This window comes from Mirounga angustirostris, unplaced genomic scaffold (genome assembly GCF_029215605.1).
Source record: "Mirounga angustirostris isolate CCGP_5_RB_7025 unplaced genomic scaffold, mMirAng1.0.hap1 SCAF_1, whole genome shotgun sequence".
NCBI classification, from domain to species: Eukaryota; Metazoa; Chordata; class Mammalia; order Carnivora; family Phocidae; genus Mirounga; species Mirounga angustirostris.
The window spans coordinates 158,868,324-158,885,261 of NW_026991709.1; the positions used below are offsets into that span (position 1 = coordinate 158,868,324).

Here is a 16,938-nt window from a genome sequence, read left to right on the forward strand (position 1 = left end):
GGACCCCCTGACAGACACCCCATACGGTCTTTGCACCGGCCCCTCCCTCTGCCTGGAATGCTCTTCCCCTGGTTAACTGCCAGCTTCTCTCCTCCGCGTCCTGGCTCAAATAGCTCCTTCTCCGTGAGGCCCATCCTGACAGCCTGAATTAAAATTGTAACCCTCCTGCCTCCTGTACATTCCTGAGCCGTTTTTTCCTGCTCTCTTTTCCCCCAGGACACTTACCATCCTCCCCCCGTCTGTGAGACTCACGTATTATATGTGTTGTTGGCTTTTAGCGTTACTTCACTGGCTGGTGAGTCCCTCTTGTAAGACTGTCATCTGTCCTCATCTCTGGTGTGCCAAGCAGCAGTCTAAGGTCTGGCAAGTAGGAGGTGCTCAGTGAATGTGCTTAGTATGAGCTATCTGGAGAGATTATTGCCATTTTGGATTGGACCATTACTCTTTTAATTATCAGTTTGAAGAAGCTTTTTGACGATTAAGGGGAGTAGTCCTTTGTGGCTAGTGCGTCCCTAGTCATGTTGGCCTTTATCATATTTTTGTCCATGCAGAAATGTTTGATTTTTATGTTGTTGAATTTGTCAGTCTTTCGTATTTTTTTTCTTTTTTATATCTTTCTGGTTTTGTGTCTTACCTAGATGGGTTTTGTTTTGTTTTAAGATTATAAAATTTTTTTTCACGGTTTCTTCCAAGATCTTTATGGTTTTATATTTTTATGTTTAAAGCTTTGGTCCTTGGAAATTTATTTTGGTGTGATGTGTGAGGTAGAGCCTCAACTTTAGTTTTCTCTAGATGGCTGCCTGCTGTCCCCGTGTCCCAGGTGAGTGCTTTTCCCCCCGTTGACACATGTGGACAGGGAGGCCCAGGGAAGGACGGCTACTCACCCCATCTCGCAGCACGTCTCATTCCTCACCACCGCCCTCTCTCAGCTCTGCGGGGGTTTTGCCACGAGTCGCCAGCATTTATTGTTTTTTGGCTTTTCTTCCTTTTGGCGGGGGCCCAGCACCTCTATTTGTCTGCTGTCTTGTCCACAGCTGTGTATTTGTTTCCTCGGTCTCTTACACGGGCTCTCTTTGTTGTTTCCCCTGTTCCTCCACTGCTAACATCGCTCCCATTGTTCTCCTCCCGGGTTTCTTTAGGTGCTGATGAATGCCTCCTTTCGCTGCCTCCTGGAGAACTGTGCCTCTGGCTTGGGATGCGTCCTAGAGGACTCTGGCGGTTTGCCTTTGCACCTTGTCTGCTCTCCTTCCTCCTCCCATCCTCAGGGCCTTTCCCGCTTGCTCTTCGGCATGCTGGAGAGTTCCCAGGAGATGCGGCAATAGCCAAGAGGCAGCTGGCAAAAGAAAAGGAAGACATTTTTAAGTTAGTCAGCCCTGGGTTCTAGCCCTGATTCTCCTGTTTACTGTCGTGTAACGAGACCTCAGATTTCTCTTTATTAAAATGGGAGACTCTCCTCCTCATGGGATTTGGTAAGGGCAGAGCTAACACACATCAAGCATGGGTCATGAGCCCATGTGCCTGTTAGGAGCCGGCTGGTGGCATAAATGCCAGGGTATGAGGCAATAGGGAGTTGTGAGGAGAGGGAGGGTTGTTAATTCGTCGTGGGGCCTGGAAGATGTCCAGTCCTGCCTGCCCAGGTTCTCCTGCTTGGGTGTCTCCCTGCTGGCCTGGTGGAATTCGGCAGGATGTTTGTGGAGGACCCTACCTTTGCAGGCTGGGTTAGAACAATAAGGACTTCCTGCCCATTGGTGGGCACAGTGCTCCCAGCTGTTGGCTGGCACTCACCAGTGCCCCCTGTGAGGGCCCTCGGAGATACTGCTGGATTGGGGGAGGTATTGCTAGTATTTGTTCCATGCTGCCATTAATACTCTCCCTTCTTCTCAGCCAGTAAAGGGCATGGGGCCTATGGGGGAAGGAGATGGCCCCTTTTGCGCTTCTATGGTGCTGGGCACCGTGATACAAGTACCTATATGATAGCAGCTTGTGTTTATTGAGCTCTTAGTATGTGCCACGCGCTGTGCAGGCCCCTGCCCTGTAAGGTGTTGTGTCTGGGTCGGCAGGCTACAGGGGAGGGATCCCAGGCTCCGAGAGGTCACAAGGTCTCTCTGCCTGAGGCTGCACAGCTGGCAGGAGGGAAGCGGTGCCTGGGCTTGGGGGCTGGCTCCTCCGCCTCCCCGCCTCCCCGCCCTGCATCTCTCATGTGCCTGCCAGGGCATTGCAGGTGGGCTTCCAAGCCATGCTATTTTCCTCCCGCCAAAGGGCAGCACCCACCCTCCCCCCACCCCGAGGATTCTTTTGCTCATGTGCCCCATTTGCAAGTATGCCATCCCTCTGGGCTATCTCCTACCTCCGTGTCTGAGATTTTCTATCAGGTCCGTAGAAATCAAAATGGAGTTATTGTCCCTATTTTACAGACGAGGAATGAGAGCTCAGAGAGGGTATATAGCATTAAGAAACTTCCCTTTGTCTGAAATTGTTCCTACCAGAAAACCATCATCTGGTAGGAACAAGGGTCACGGGCACTGGGGCCTCCTCCAGTGACTGGGATCTCCTTTGGCTTTCTGGTCCCCTACTGGAGGGGCTGGGCCTGGCCAGCGCCTCCAGTCTGTTGGACTCCTGGCCTGTCCTGCGGTGTGTGAAGTGACCCTGGCAGTTGTGTAGTGGCATGGGACATCACGAATGTGTGACTCCAGCGAGGGGAGGCAGGGAGGGCAAGGAGAGGGGCTGGCGGGCAGTGTGTGCAAGTCAAACATGCCACCTGTGCCCTGGTGGGTGCTAGGTCCATGGACACCATGGGGGCCCCACGCCTGACCACTCCGAGAACTCTTCCTTCTCCACGCCCCACACTCAGTCAGTAACCTCACTCCTTTGTCCACATGTGTTTGCCTGGGGGGCTCCTGGACAGGTGGGAGCAGTACGACTCTGAATGTGAGGCTGGGCTGAGAGCTTGGCTCAGCACTGACAGCCCTAAATGCAGCTCTGCTTACTGAGGGCCCGGCGGGCCTTCCCCTTTGATTCCCCCGCCAACCTCTTGCAGTGGGCATCTTTGTTTAGATTCTGATTTACAGATGAGGAAGCAGAGGCCCCCACTGGGGCTGTGGTTTGAATGCCTGGTTGGGTGTCTCCAAGCCCTGCTCCCACCTCTTCCTCCCACTCGTGGCCCTTGGCTCCCCACCTGAACATTGACCTTCTTTGCTAAGCCCCTTCCATATCCAAACCCTCTGATTCTGTGCTGAGGAGGGCAGGACAGACAGCCCTGGTTCACAGCTGTACACTGTACTGTGCCAGTAGGAATCTGACAGGGAAACTTCAGGTCACTGTACTTTGAGGAAAGTATGCAAAAGGAGGAAAACTAAGTTGCACAGAATGGACACACACCTGAGTGGACTCTCTATAAGGGGGCCAAATGGCCCCCATATTATGGAAGTCTTGACACCTCCTGGCAGAGAGTCAGGGCCAGGACAGGTGAGCCTGTATTGATGTCAATCCAATACTGGGTTTTCACCCTCGCTGGATAGCTTGGGACAAGTTATTTAACCTGTCTGAGCCTCAGTCTTCTTGCCTGTAAAATAGAGAAGCAAACAATACATTGAATAAATGAATACAAACAATAGCAATGAGGGCACCTTGGGATTGTAGAGCTGCAGCCCCTCCTCCCACCCTGGGCCCCAAGGGGGACTTCTGACCCCTGCTCTGCTGTCCTGCAGTACCCACAGGGGCATGCACCTGTGTCCCCACCCATGTACAGAGTAAGTGCTTCACTCTGGACACAGGATCGCTCAGGGACACAGGATGCTGTGGTAGAAAGAAGCCAGTGGGTCCGAGTTCACATTGCTCTGACTGAGTCCTTGCTCCTGACCTTGACTTGGTCACTTCACCTCTCTGAGCCTTTGTTTTCTCATCTGTGATACCCACATGGCAAAGTTGAGGTGCAGTTAAGACGAGAAGCAGATCTGTAGAATACCACATGCGTGCCACAGTTGGAGTTGTAGAAGGAAAAGCAGTCAGAGCTGCTCATGTTATTGAAGATTTCCTATGGCCTAGGTGCTGTTCTGAGCCCTCCCCACATGTTGTCTCCTTTAGTCTTCACTGCGGCCCACTGACTGGGCTCATCCCTGTCCTCATGCTCGCGAGGACGCCAAGGCACACAGAGGTCTGATGTATTTAGGCACATGGGTCATATTAATAATAGTATAGAAATGGCCACTATAATTTTCTATTATATATATATATAATATATATATATTTTATATTACATATATATTTTATGTTATACTTTATATAGGACAATGTATTTACATTGTTTATTGAATATTTAATAAGTCACCGGTTAAAAATACATTTTTATTTTAAATTTAATATTGTTTTCTCCTTCTTAGGGTGTACATAGCTTTTGATTAAAAAATCAAATTTTATGATTAAAGATGTGATTTTGAGGTTGCTAAAATGTTTAAAGTTTTATATTCCGTTTCTCTAGCCGAAATCTTTTCTCTGAACACACTTTTTTCTTCAATCTCAGAAGGAAAATTACATCTCACAGATAACTTACACTTTGTTAAATGCTGACCTTTGTAAGTTTTTCTTTATTTTTATTTTTGAAAAGATTAAGATATATAATCTACAGAATTGGAAATTGTAACTTTTTAAAGTACTGAGAAACTTTAACCCTGTTATAATTATTCTGCAAACCTTTAAAGGGATCTATAGTCAGAACAACTAGATGAAAAGGTCTGATAGACGGAAAAATATAGAGGGTCATTTGTAAGCTGCAAGTTCCTGACTTGTGTTTCCCGCCCACTTGTTCGCTGTGCCCCTCTGGTCTCAGAATGGTTTCCTACCCTGGGTTCGTGGGAATTGGGAAGGACACTGTTTGATTCATTCTTTGGAATACTGGGGATTTTGAAAAAGACAAGACGGGCCAGTTATGTCACTTCCTGTCGTCTGATGAAAAGTTTGAGGACGAAACGGGAGTAACTGAGAGCTGCTGCTGGGCAGCGGGCACTTGCCTGCTGCTGACCCCTGGTTCGCAGTGGGGCCTGTCAAGTCGCAGTGACCTCTGGTCTCTTTAGAAGTGCCTGATGTTGGCTGCGCCTCAGCGGGTCTGCTCGAGAGCCTGGCCTTTTGGAGCAAAGCTGTGTGCTCCTCTCAACAAAGGCGGCTTGTAGATGCTGGAGTAAGGCCGCAGAGGAAATCCTCACCAGCCTGAGTGTTTGGGGCCTGGCTGCACTTGTCTTTCTGGGTTTGTCAGGCCAGTTTCATTTCTGTCCCCAGGAGCCCAACAGGCATCATCAGTAAGATAGGCTAAATGCATGGAATACATGAGTCCTTCCCCTTCAGCCACTGGGCCCAGACAAGGCATTCCTGGGTAGTGGTGTATACCAATAGGGAATTGAGTCACGGGGCTAGACTCTGAGTCCTGCCTAGAGCCAGACACCTACTGTTTTTCCCACTGTGCAGGTCAGTGGTGACCAGGGAAGAGTGCTTCAGTGGTGGGGCCAGGCTCCCTGGTGTCTGGTGGCCTTTGGTGCTCGTTGGTCTAGAGCAAGTAGCCCCATGACTCTGAGTCCCACCTTCTTTGAAACAGTGGTTGTGGAGATTAAGTGGTTGACTAGCACGCAAGGTGAATGTGCCAACAGGAAAGACTGCCCCTCCTCACCTTCCCTCCTTTCCCAGGAGTGAGCTTGGGTCATGAGTCACCCATCCTCTGTAGCACCATGACGATAATTTGGTCCTAAAAATCCCTTCTGGGGCAAAGGGGAAAATATCTGCATATTCCTGTATCCCCAAGATAACACCTTTTTTTTTTTTTTTTTTTTTTTGTGAAACTACTTAAAAATCCTATTAAAAAGGACACATTCCCTTCATTGGCTAACATTAGTTTTCCTAACATGGGTCAGGGCAGTTTCCTTTCATTGACTCCTCTGTAATTTGTCCCTCTGCTGCTGTTCAGCTCAGCTGTGGCTGTGTATTTAGGGCGTGCTCACAACCAGGCATGCCTGTGTAATATAGAGTGCACACACACACACACACAACACCCCTATATGTACATGTGCACACACACACACTTACATATATGGTATTCACTGTTGAGGTAGCTGAACCTTGGATTGCTCTTACCCTCCCTGAAAGAGCAGGAGCTTCCCACCCAGAATGGAAAGGACAGAAGAAGTGAGTAGCTATATTGCAGCCGTGGGTGGGAGGATCATGACGAAAACCAACTACTGTGAGGAGAAGACCCAGGAATCACAGAGGACACAACCTCCAGGCCTCCACATTAGTTTTCTGATCTTTCTGTCTGCTGTCTTGGCAAGGCCAAATCTCTAGGCATTTGCCAAGTCTAAAACTGAGATATTTCCTGCTTGGATATTTTTTCTTAGGTAGGATGGAATGAAAATGAGAAGATTGAGGCAGTAAAATGGTGTGGGTTTTGGGGTCCCCCAGCTCTGCTGCATGCTGGCTATGGGGCTCTGGGCGAGCTCTCTGTATTTCACAGGCCTCAGTTTCCTTCTCTCCAGATGAGGTAACGCGTCTATCCCTCATGGTGGTTGGTCATGAGGACTCTGTGAAATCACGTGATCAGAGTCCCTCCCCCGAGGCCGGAGCTAGAAGGTGTGTGGTGGTCATTCATTTCCCACCCCACCCACTTTTATCTTAATACTTTAATTTGGCTGATTTTGCTTAACCTCAAACATCAGGCCACTTTCTGCAGAGTCCTCTCCCCCATTTCCCTTTCTAATCTTGTCTTCTCTCTCTCCTTGCAGGGGCCCAGATCATTGATCTGATGATGCTGGTCATTGATGTGACCAAAGGGATGCAGACCCAGTCAGCGGAGTGCCTTGTGATTGGGCAGATCGCCTGCCAGAAGCTGGTTGTGGTGCTGAACAAAATAGACCTCTTAGCTGAAGGGAAGAGACAAGCAGCGATTGATAAAATGACCAAGAAAATGCAGAGGACCCTGGAGAACACCAAGTAGGTTTGTTGATGAGTGGTGTATCCACTTGTATAAGCTGGTCCTGGGGCACAGGTCATTTCATTAACACAGATTGGGTAGGCAGGTGTCAGCCGTGGGTCCTAGTAAGTGGGATCTTGCCTGGCATTTACTCTCATCAAGGGTAAAGGCTAAAATGCTGTTGCAAGAGACCAAAAAATACAGAAGCATGAGGAAACTAGAAGTTGATTTTCTAGGTAATTTCTTAATGTGAACGGTTGGAGGGGGTTCTTCTCTGCACAGCATTCAGAAACCCAGGCTTCCTCCATCTTGCTGCCCTTCTACTGTAGGGTGTGTCCTTGTCCGTGTGGTCAAAGCCAGGCATGGGCACTACTGCGTTCACGTTTGAAGGAGGGTCCAGTGTGTCAGGAATGCCTGGACCTAGAAGGGGCACACACCCTTCCCACAGATTCTGTGGGTGAGGGAGGACTCAGTCCTACCTGCTCATGTCACCCATGCCGTGGTGTCAGAGAGCCCGGGAAACGGATCCCCTCACCATCTGCTTAGCTGCAACTCGGTTATCAAAAGGGGGAAATTGGTTTTTTGGTTTTTTTAATATTTATTTATTTATTTTTGAGAGAGAGAGAGAGAATGAGAGCACACAAGCAGGGGGAGGGGCAGAGGGAGAAGCAGACTCCCCGCTGAGCAGGGAGCCTGAGGTGGGACTCAATCCCAGGACCCTGGGATCATGACCTGAGCCAAAGGCAGACGCTTAAACGGCTGAGCCACCCAGGCGCCCCAGTGGAGCGTGGTTTTGGTGGACGACTGGATGTTTCTGTTTCAGAGGACTGTTAAATTGGATGGATGGATGGATGGACAGACTTTGCTGTTGGAGGGGAGACCGGGAAAGACAAAATCACAAAGGACTGTCGTAGTATTTCACACCAATGGGTTTGTGATTTTGTCTTGCGGAAAGTAGGGAGTCCTTAATGAGTTTGTGCAAGGAAGTGGCTGAAAGGTTCTCCCATCCAGAGATAGCTGGCGGCAGGTGGAAGGATGGCTTGGTGACGAGGATCCAGGGGGAGAACAGACAGGGAGAGGCAGCGTGGTGGTGTTCCCAGGGGGAGAAATGTGGTCTCCGTTAAGGCTGTGGAGGAAGGGGAGGCTGACCTGGGGAGACCTTTAACAGGAGAAGCAACAGGCCTTGTCAAGTGATTGACTCTGCTTACTGTCCATGGGGGTGGCAAGGTGGCAGTGCTGCTGGGCAGCCTTGGGGGTGGTGGGAGGGGTGGGGGGACAGAGCTGCCTGCTCGCTCAGGCGGCCACAGGAGTGACTTACTCTGATGTGGTCAAGAAAATGAGAAAATGTCCTTGTTGAGCACAGAGTGTTGGCAAACCTCATTGTTTTATCAATTCCTCTCTTCCTCTCCGGGCTAGTGCCTTTTGATCAATACTAAATAGCGGTCACTGGGAGACAGCGATGCTTCCTCTTTGCTATGCAGCCTGAGACAATATCCTGCTCCTTCCACCTCTCCTTCTCCTGCCTGTGGAGGGCAAGCAAGTAGAGAGTGTTTTTGTTTCCCCGTCATAAAGATTGATATGCCTTCCCATTTATGATTTTTTTTTTCAGATCCAACACCTGCAACTCTCCCTCAGAATTCTCAAGTTGGTTAAATTAAAGCTCCAGGCCTGTGAATGGGCCAAATATGTCATAAAAGATTTCCTAGCGCTGCCTTTTGTTAGCAAAATTCATCAATCCGATAAAATCGACACATTTAGATAAGTGTTGCATAAGAATTCAGACTTTGTTATTCCCAACGGAAGTGGATATGAGACTGTAAAAAGGAAGATAAAAAATTATATCTTCTTTTTAGTGAGTTATTTGATCTCCCTGCCGTTTTATTTACTTGTCAGAAAGGGGAGAACAGGTCCTTTGGACTCCTGCATAAAAACCCAGTACAATGTCAGTATCATTTGCTATATAAATGGGACCTTCTGGGAAGGGCTTGGGATACTTTTAAGGGTGAATTAATACTAATTATTTTGAGTGGTTAAATTTAAGGCAAATTCTCACTTTGCATTTTAAATTACTATTCCTGTTTTAATTTATTGCTTGAAGGTCCAGTTGTGGACTTTATCACACATCCAGGGGAAATTGTCCCCCTGAAGCCTTTTCTGTCTTCATCCAGTGCCCAGAGGGCAGAGAGAACAACCCCCATACTGGGAGGGATTGCCCCCCGTTGGGTTGTAGCCAGTGGGCTCAAGGGCCCTGGGGCCAGGCCAGCTTGTAAGAGAACATTAGCTTTGACCTCTGTGCAGCAGAGAACTTGAAGTTATTTTAAGTGACCATTTCCTTTCCTGTGGCCCCTGGTGAAGTGAGTCTTGTGTAATTGCTGCTCCAAATGCGAAGAAACTTTGTACCTACAAAGGAAAAATTGGGCTGACGAATTATGTAAATATCAAAACCTAAAAACATGAGACCTGTTAAAAAACATAACTTATTTTTTCCCATCCGAAGAGCAATCGAAAGAAAATTGGGAAAAAGAGAAAAATGATTAAAAGAAAGAAGAAGCCACCCAAATATTTCTTTTCTCAGAATAGCTGCTGACATTTGGGTTTATTTCATTCCTGTCTTTTCACTGTGTATCATATTACCCCCCCCTTTTTCCTCCACGTTACTTTGATTGTAGTAAAATCTGCATAACATAATATTTGTTATTTTACCCATTTGCAAATATACAGTTCACTGGCATTAAATACATTCACAAAGATCCCAGGGTCCTGTGATTGAGTCCAGCATCTGGCATTGGGCTCTTTGCTCAGCAGAGAGCCTGCTTCTCCCTCTGCCTGCAGCTCATCCTGCTTGTGCTCTCTCTCTCTCTCTGACAAATAAATAAAATAAAAATCTTTAAAAAAAAAAAAAAATTAAAAAAATTCACAAAGCTGTGTGCCCATCACCACTCTCTATGCCGAAAGCGTTTTCAGAATCCGCAACATAATCTCTGTACCCGTTTAACAAGAACTCCCCCTTTCCTCCTCCCCTCTCCTCCCCTCTCCTTCCCCACCCCCAGCAGCCTTTATTCTGCTTTCTGTTTCTTTAACTTTGCTTATTCTAGGTACCTTATAGAAATGGAATCCTGTGTTTGGCTTTCTGTGTCTGGATTATTTCCCTTAGTGTAATGCTTTCAGGGCCCATCCGTGTTGTAGCCTGTGTCAGAATGTCACTCCTGCATAGTGAATAGTGTTCTGTTGTATGTATGTACCTTATTTTGTTTGTCCATTCATCTGTGGATAAACACTTGGCTTGTTTCCTTTTGGTTATTGTGAATAATGCTGTATGAACATTGGTGTACAAATAGCTATTCAAGTCCCTGCTTTCAGTTTCTTTGGGTCTATACCTAGGAGTGGAATTGCTGGGTCATGTGAAAGTTTTATGTTTAACTTTTTTGAGGAACCACCAAACTGTTTTCCACAGTGGCTGCACTATTTTACATTCCCACCAGCAGTGTGTGAGGGTTGCCATTTCTCCACATCCTTGCCAACACTCATCATTTTCCCTTTTTTTTTAATAGTTATCCTAGTGGGTATGAAGTGGTATCTTGTTGTGGCTTCCTCGACTCCTTTTTGTTGGTTTATCCCCCCTGGTTTTATTGAGAAATAATTGACATACATGAATATATAAGGTTATGGCGTGACACCATGATGGTTTGATTTACATATGTTGTGAAATGATTATCACAGTAGGTTTAGCTAACATCCATCTTCTCATAAAAATACAATAAATAGAAAAGAAGGAAAGAAAAAAGGAAAAAAATGTTCCTGTGACGAGAACTCCTGGGACCTACTCTGTTAACAGATTTCCTGTATATCACGTGGTAGTGTTAGTTAGAGTCATCACATTGTACCTCATGGCCCTAGGGCATATTTATCTCAGAGCTGCAAGTCGGTATCTTTTGACCACCCTCTCCAATTCCCTTTCCCCCCCACCCTCTGCCTGTGGTGACCACAAATCTGCTCTCTTTCTGAGTTTTGTTTTTTGTGTTTTTGGTTTTTTTAGATCCTGCAGATAAGTTGAAATCACACATTATTTGTCTTTCTCTGTCTGACTTATTTCACCTAGCTTAATGCCTTTGAGTTCATCCGTGTCGTGGCAGATGGTAGGATTTCCTTGTTTTTTATGGATGAATGATATCCATTATGTATTTATATACACCGCAACTTCTTTATCCGTTCATCCATCGATGGACACTTAGGTTGTTTCTATGTCTTGGCTGTTGTAAATAATGCTGCAATGAACATGAGGGTGCGGATGTCTTTCCAAGTTAGTGTCTTCATTTCCTTTGGATATATTCCCAGAAGTGGATCATATGGTAGTTCTATTTTTGATTTTTTGAGGTTCCTCCACACTATTTTCCATAGTGGCTGCAACAGTTTACACTCCCTCCCACCCAAACCCAGTGCACACAGGTTTCCCTTTCTCCACATCCACACCAACATTTGTTAACCTCTTGTCTTTTTGGTGATGACCATTCTAACACACGTATGAAGTGATATTTCATTGTGGTTTTAACTTGCATTTTCTTAATGACTAGTGATGTTGAGCATCTTTCTATGTACCAGTTGGCCTTTCAAATATCTTCTTTGGAGAAATGTCTATTTAGGTCCTTTGCCCATTTTTCTATCGGGTTTTGTTGTTGTTTTGTTGTTGTTGTTGAATTGAAGGGGATCTTTATATATTCTGGATATCAATCCCTTGTCAAATATATGGTATGCAAATGTTTTCTTCTATTCTGCAAGTTGACTTTTTACTTTCTTCATAGTATCCTTGGAGGCACAAAAGTTTTTAACTTTGATAAAATCCAATGTATTTGTTTTTTCTTTTGTTGTCTGTGCTTTTGGTGTCCTATCCATGAAATTGTTGCCAAATCCAATGTCATGAAGATTTTCCCTAATTTCTTTTCTAAGAATTTTACAGTGTTAGCTCTTAAGTTTAGGTCTTTCATCTATTTCTGTATATGGTAATTTTTTATATATGGTGTAAGTTTATATGTGGTGTAAGTTAAGGGCCCAGCGTCATTATTTGTATGTGGATATCCAGTTTTCCCAGCACTATTTGTTGAAAGGATTGTCCTTTCCCCTTTTACCATGTCAGAAATCAATTGATCATACATGTGTGGGTTTATTTCTGAGTTTTCTGTTCTGTTCCATTGGTCTATATGTCTTTCCTTATGCCAGTACCACACTGCTTTGTTTATCTTTGTAGTAAGTTTCAAAGTCAGGATGTTGGGTCCTCCAGCTTTCTGCTTCTTCTCCAATATTATTTTGGCTATTTGAGGCCCCTTGCAATTCCTGCATGAATTGTAGGATCTACTTTCCATTTCTGCAAAAAAATGTTGACATTTTCATAGGGATTGCATTGAATCTGTAGATTCCTTTGGGTAGTATGAACATCTAAACAGTGTTAGGTCTTCCAATCCATGAACATGATGCCTTTCCATTTGTTTAGATCTTCTTTAATTTTTCTAATCAGTGTTTTGTAGTTTTCATTATATAGGTCTTTCACATCCTTGGTTAGATTTATTCCCAAGTATTTAATTCTTTTAGATGTCATTATTAAGTGGAACTGCTTTCTTAATTTCCTTTTCAGATTGTTTTTAGCTAGAATACAGAAACACAGCTGATTTTTATGTGTTGATCTTGTGCCCCGCAACTTTGCTGAATTCAGTTCTTCCTTTTAAACATATAGTTGTAATCATGAGCTATTTGCATTTTTTATTTCTGCTTTCATTACTTAACATTTTGTATAGCACTTCTTCATGTAAGCATCACTCCATTGTAGGCCCTTTAGATTGGCATAAGTTTTCCTTCTTTAAATAAACAACCCTGGGGTGAACATCTTCAACCATCCTTAAACATTTTCTGTATTTTCAGGTTTTTTCCTTCTGAGACATTTCCAGGTGTGAGATTACTGGACCAAGGGCACAAGTCCTTTCAAACCTGTGGTTGTACACTGCCCTATTCTTTTCCAAAAGGGTTTGCATCATTTACACAGATATTTGCAGCTACCTTTGGTTTCTAATTTTAAAATATGTTTGAAACTTAGTAGGGTAGAAATGGTAAGTTACTCTTGTTTTAATATGTGATTCTGTAATTAATGGGGACGTTAAACATTTTTCCTTTTTTTTTTTTTTTAAAGATTTTTATTTATTTATTTGACAGAGACACAGCGAGAGAGGGAACACAAGCAGGGGGAGTGGGAGAGGGAGAAGCAGACTCCCTGCCGAGCAGGGAGCCCGATGTGGGGCTCGATCCCAGGACCCTGGGACCATGACCTGAGCCGAAGGCAGATGCTTAACGACTGAGCCACCCAGGTGCCCCAACATTTTTCCTTAAGTGTATTAAATAGTTGTGCTTTTGTGTGTTTGAATTAGGCCTATATGTTTTGTCTATTTGCCTCTTGTGATTTTAATGCTTTCTTTTTGATTTTCAGGAGTGTTTAATATTAACAAAGATGTTGTTATTAATTAACCCTTTGCCTATCGTGTTTGCTACAAATAAGTCTTCAGCATTTGTTGGTTGTCTTTCCATTTTACTTGCTTTTTTCGATCCGCAGAAGTTTCTAATTTTTGTGTAGTCAAACTCTTTGATTGTTTTTCTTTGTGATTTCTTTATCTCTGAAAGCATTTAAAATTACTCTTGCATAAGCATTTATCAGTGTTAACAGAAATCAAAATAGAAGATAAAAATGTCCTCACAATCTCGTCAGTGCATCAAATTAAAGTGTTCTTCCCCTAGGATCCCTGTCAGTCTTTCCCACATGTACATAATTTGAGGTAGTTGTTATCACAACATTGACACTGTTCTGTGTTCTAGGCTTTTCTGTTTATTTTCCCACTAAATGTTATCATCTGACAGCATCCTTGATGCATCTTTCTCTCAGACTCCCTCTGTGTTTCCTCCTGCTTTTTAAACACTTTCTATTTCCTTGTTTCTGTTTCAGCCAAGGCCATCTGCTGAGAGCCCACTCGGGGCTCCCTTGGCCCTGCCTCCCTTCCTGGGGTTGAGTGGAATGCCAAATCTCAAGTGACTGGGCTGCTGCCCAGCTGACTTACAAGGTGTGCGTTTCATACTAGCTTTGTGGCTAACTAGCTGTGTGGTCTTGGGCAACTCACTTTATCTTCCTGAATTGGCATTTCTTCTTTTGTAAAATGGGAGCTGATAAGTTTAGCCTCACAGCATTTGTTCTGAGGGAGCATTTGATGGCACATAGTAGGTTCTTAACAATCACAGCAAACACCTACTGTGTGCTTGGCACTGTACCAGGGATTTCTCATATACAATCAATCAGATCCTCACAGTAACCCTGGGGGGAGGTTTGGTGTCTGGGTTGACTGGTGAGAAAACTAAAGTATAATAAATATTGGCTGCTTTGAATTTCACTATTCCAAACCGAAAACTTACACGTTTCCCCTGCTTTTCAAAGTTTGCATTACACCACTTTGCTTTTATGAAAGACCTATCTTATTAGTACCTGTTTTCGCTAACTGAAGGAAATCCAGAGAAGATTTTTGTTTTTATGAAAAAAGGCGAAAAGCAATGATAGTGTACAGCATCTGCTTTGCAGCGAGTCCTTAGAGTGGCGCTGCCAAGCCCCTTCCCCAGGAACTACACTCAGCACTCAGCATCAAGCCGCCATCGCTTTGAACTGTGTCTGTGAGCATCTGTGCCTTATGTCGATTTATTTTGTGCATCTGTTAGTAGATGTGTCCTAAGGTATCAGAAGAACCTAGGAGAGGTTATTTTTTGGGTCTGGGAACACTCATTTTCCCATATAAACGAATAGTAATTGCTTCTTCACTTTATGCCATTTTGCCTTACTGAAGATTTCATAGGAATGGCCTACTTTCAGAGAGTGGGGAAACCTGTACTTTATTTGTTTATGTCTTTTACATGAGTTATACATGCACACGCACATGCACACACACTTTTTTTTTTTTTTTTTAACTTATCTTAGATCGTTTTTGTGTGTTGTCAAAGGTCAGGCTGCATGCACAGTCAGCATGTCTGGGCTTGTTTGGAACCGTGATGTACCACAGCTGTGAGGGGAGTCTGGAGGAGGTGGTGGGTGCTGGGAACAGGAGAAGCTCTTGAATGTGCTCCAGGTCAGCTCCTGCCTGCACTGCTGAGCTGTGGGGCTGGGCCCAGGGCTCTTCCTGACATATCTGGTTGGAGCCTCTTGTGCTCCTAGAACCCAGACACCAGTCTGGATCTGAAACTCAAGGCAAGAGGGGCCTCTTGTCCCCTTAGGGACTGCTGAACTTTACTTCTGCCTCTAGAAGCCAGGATCCCCAGTTGTGTGGCATGTTCAGGAAATCAGCAAGGCCAGCTTCTCTTGAGCCTGGGAAAGGGCCAGAGACTTAGCCCAACACGCCGTTATGTTTTGTTACAATACATTGCCCAAAAGGGTTTGGATAAAAAATAATTGAATTTCCGAAAGCTTTATGGTTAATCGCTGGAATTCTTAGTGCACGCTTTTAGCCTTCTCTGTCCCTCTGGGCCTTAGGTTCATGCAGTGTAAGCAGAGATGATGCACATGTACTGGGCCCTGGCTTGTGGTTGGGTCCTGGTTCACTGATTGCCGTGGCTGGGGTCCTCCCTGTGGACTGAGAATGGACTCTTCCTCTCCTCCGTCATGGGAGAGGCCTGGACTCTGGACTCCTACAGACCAGCCACTTACTCTCTGGGCCCCGTGGCAGCCCCAGGCAAGTCACTTGGCTTCTCTGAAAATAGGGGTCAGAGCCCCTGTTCATGGGGTGTTGAGATCACACGAGAGCATGTAGCATGGTGCTAGCACAGAGCAGGCTATCCACCCCTCTCCTTTTCTTTCTTTTTCTCTTGTGTTTCTTGCCTTCTTTGTCTCTCTTCCTCAGTTTTTTTATTTCTTCCCTCACTATTCCTTTCTTTTTCATTCTTTTTCCTCCCTCCTTCCCTCTCCAAAGTCTCTCCTTTCTCTCTGGGTGTTGGCCTTCCCAAGGCAAATATCTCAGTCCTGCCAATTTTATGGGGGCAGCATGGTCTGTCTGAGCTGCTCTGGAGTTGATTGGTGAGTGGGTCACAGGCCCTGTTTGGATCTCTCCTGTGAACTTGCATCATTTTGTCACACTGACCTTTGGACAGCCAGTGGCTCCTGAGATTGTTTAACTTGCTCTTTAGGGAACTCCAACTTGTCAGAGTTACTTCCTTTCTTCTTTTAAAAAAAGCCTGATTTTTTTTTTTTTTAAGGGCATGGAGTCAAAGACCACCTGAACCGAGCCCGCCATGTTCTAAAGAGTGCACCTCCCATACACTTGGGCAGGAAAGACCAGCTGGTGGAGGAAGTAACAGCGGGAGATTTGCCTAGCAGTTCAAGAGGAGAGCTGAGTTAGCTTCCTCTGAGTAGTGTGGGGGCTTCTGAGAAGGTGAATTGGCTTCTGGTCTGGCTTCTGGAGTCAGGAATTCAGATTGGTTTTATTTTATTTTATTTTATTTTATTTATTATTATTTTTTTTTTTTAGAGAGAGAGGAGAGTGTGTGTGCATGCACGAGTGGCAGGGAACTGAGGGAGAGGAAGAGAGAGAATCTTAAGCAGGCTCCACGTGTGGAGCCTGGCGCAGGGCTCAATCCCACAACTCTGAGCATATGACCTGGCCTGAAATCAAGAGTTGGACGCTTAACTGACTGAGCCATCCAGGCACCCCTCGAATTGGTTTTAGAAGGGCAAGTGATAACCAAGCAGGGGTGAGTTCAAAATATGTGATATAGGTCAGGGCACTGACCACTCAGAAGGGATGCAGGCAACTAGTGGCTGCCCAGGTTCTAAGACTCCCCACCATGCTTTCCACACATTAACTTATTTGGTGGGGGAGACAACCCTGCAGTGTAGGTCATGCTGTTTTCTGTAGGACAGGGAAATGGAGGCCGAATGAGGTGGAATGATAACTCAGCTCTGGATTGGAAATTAGTTCTAGGGT

The 16,938-nt window shown here is 45.3% G+C and overlaps 1 protein-coding gene across 3 annotated transcripts in view; it reads left to right on the top strand.

Moving 5' to 3' along the window:
* The window catches only part of EEFSEC (eukaryotic elongation factor, selenocysteine-tRNA specific), a 245,902-nt gene that overhangs the window by 77,161 nt on the left and 151,803 nt on the right, over positions 1–16,938 (top strand). For all 3 annotated transcript variants that reach the window (XM_064591223.1, XM_045904217.3, XM_045904218.3), the window contains exon 2: positions 6,762–6,969. In XM_064591223.1, coding sequence (XP_064447293.1) covers positions 6,762–6,969 — 208 coding nt within the window. The remainder of the gene's footprint in view (positions 1–6,761; positions 6,970–16,938) is intronic.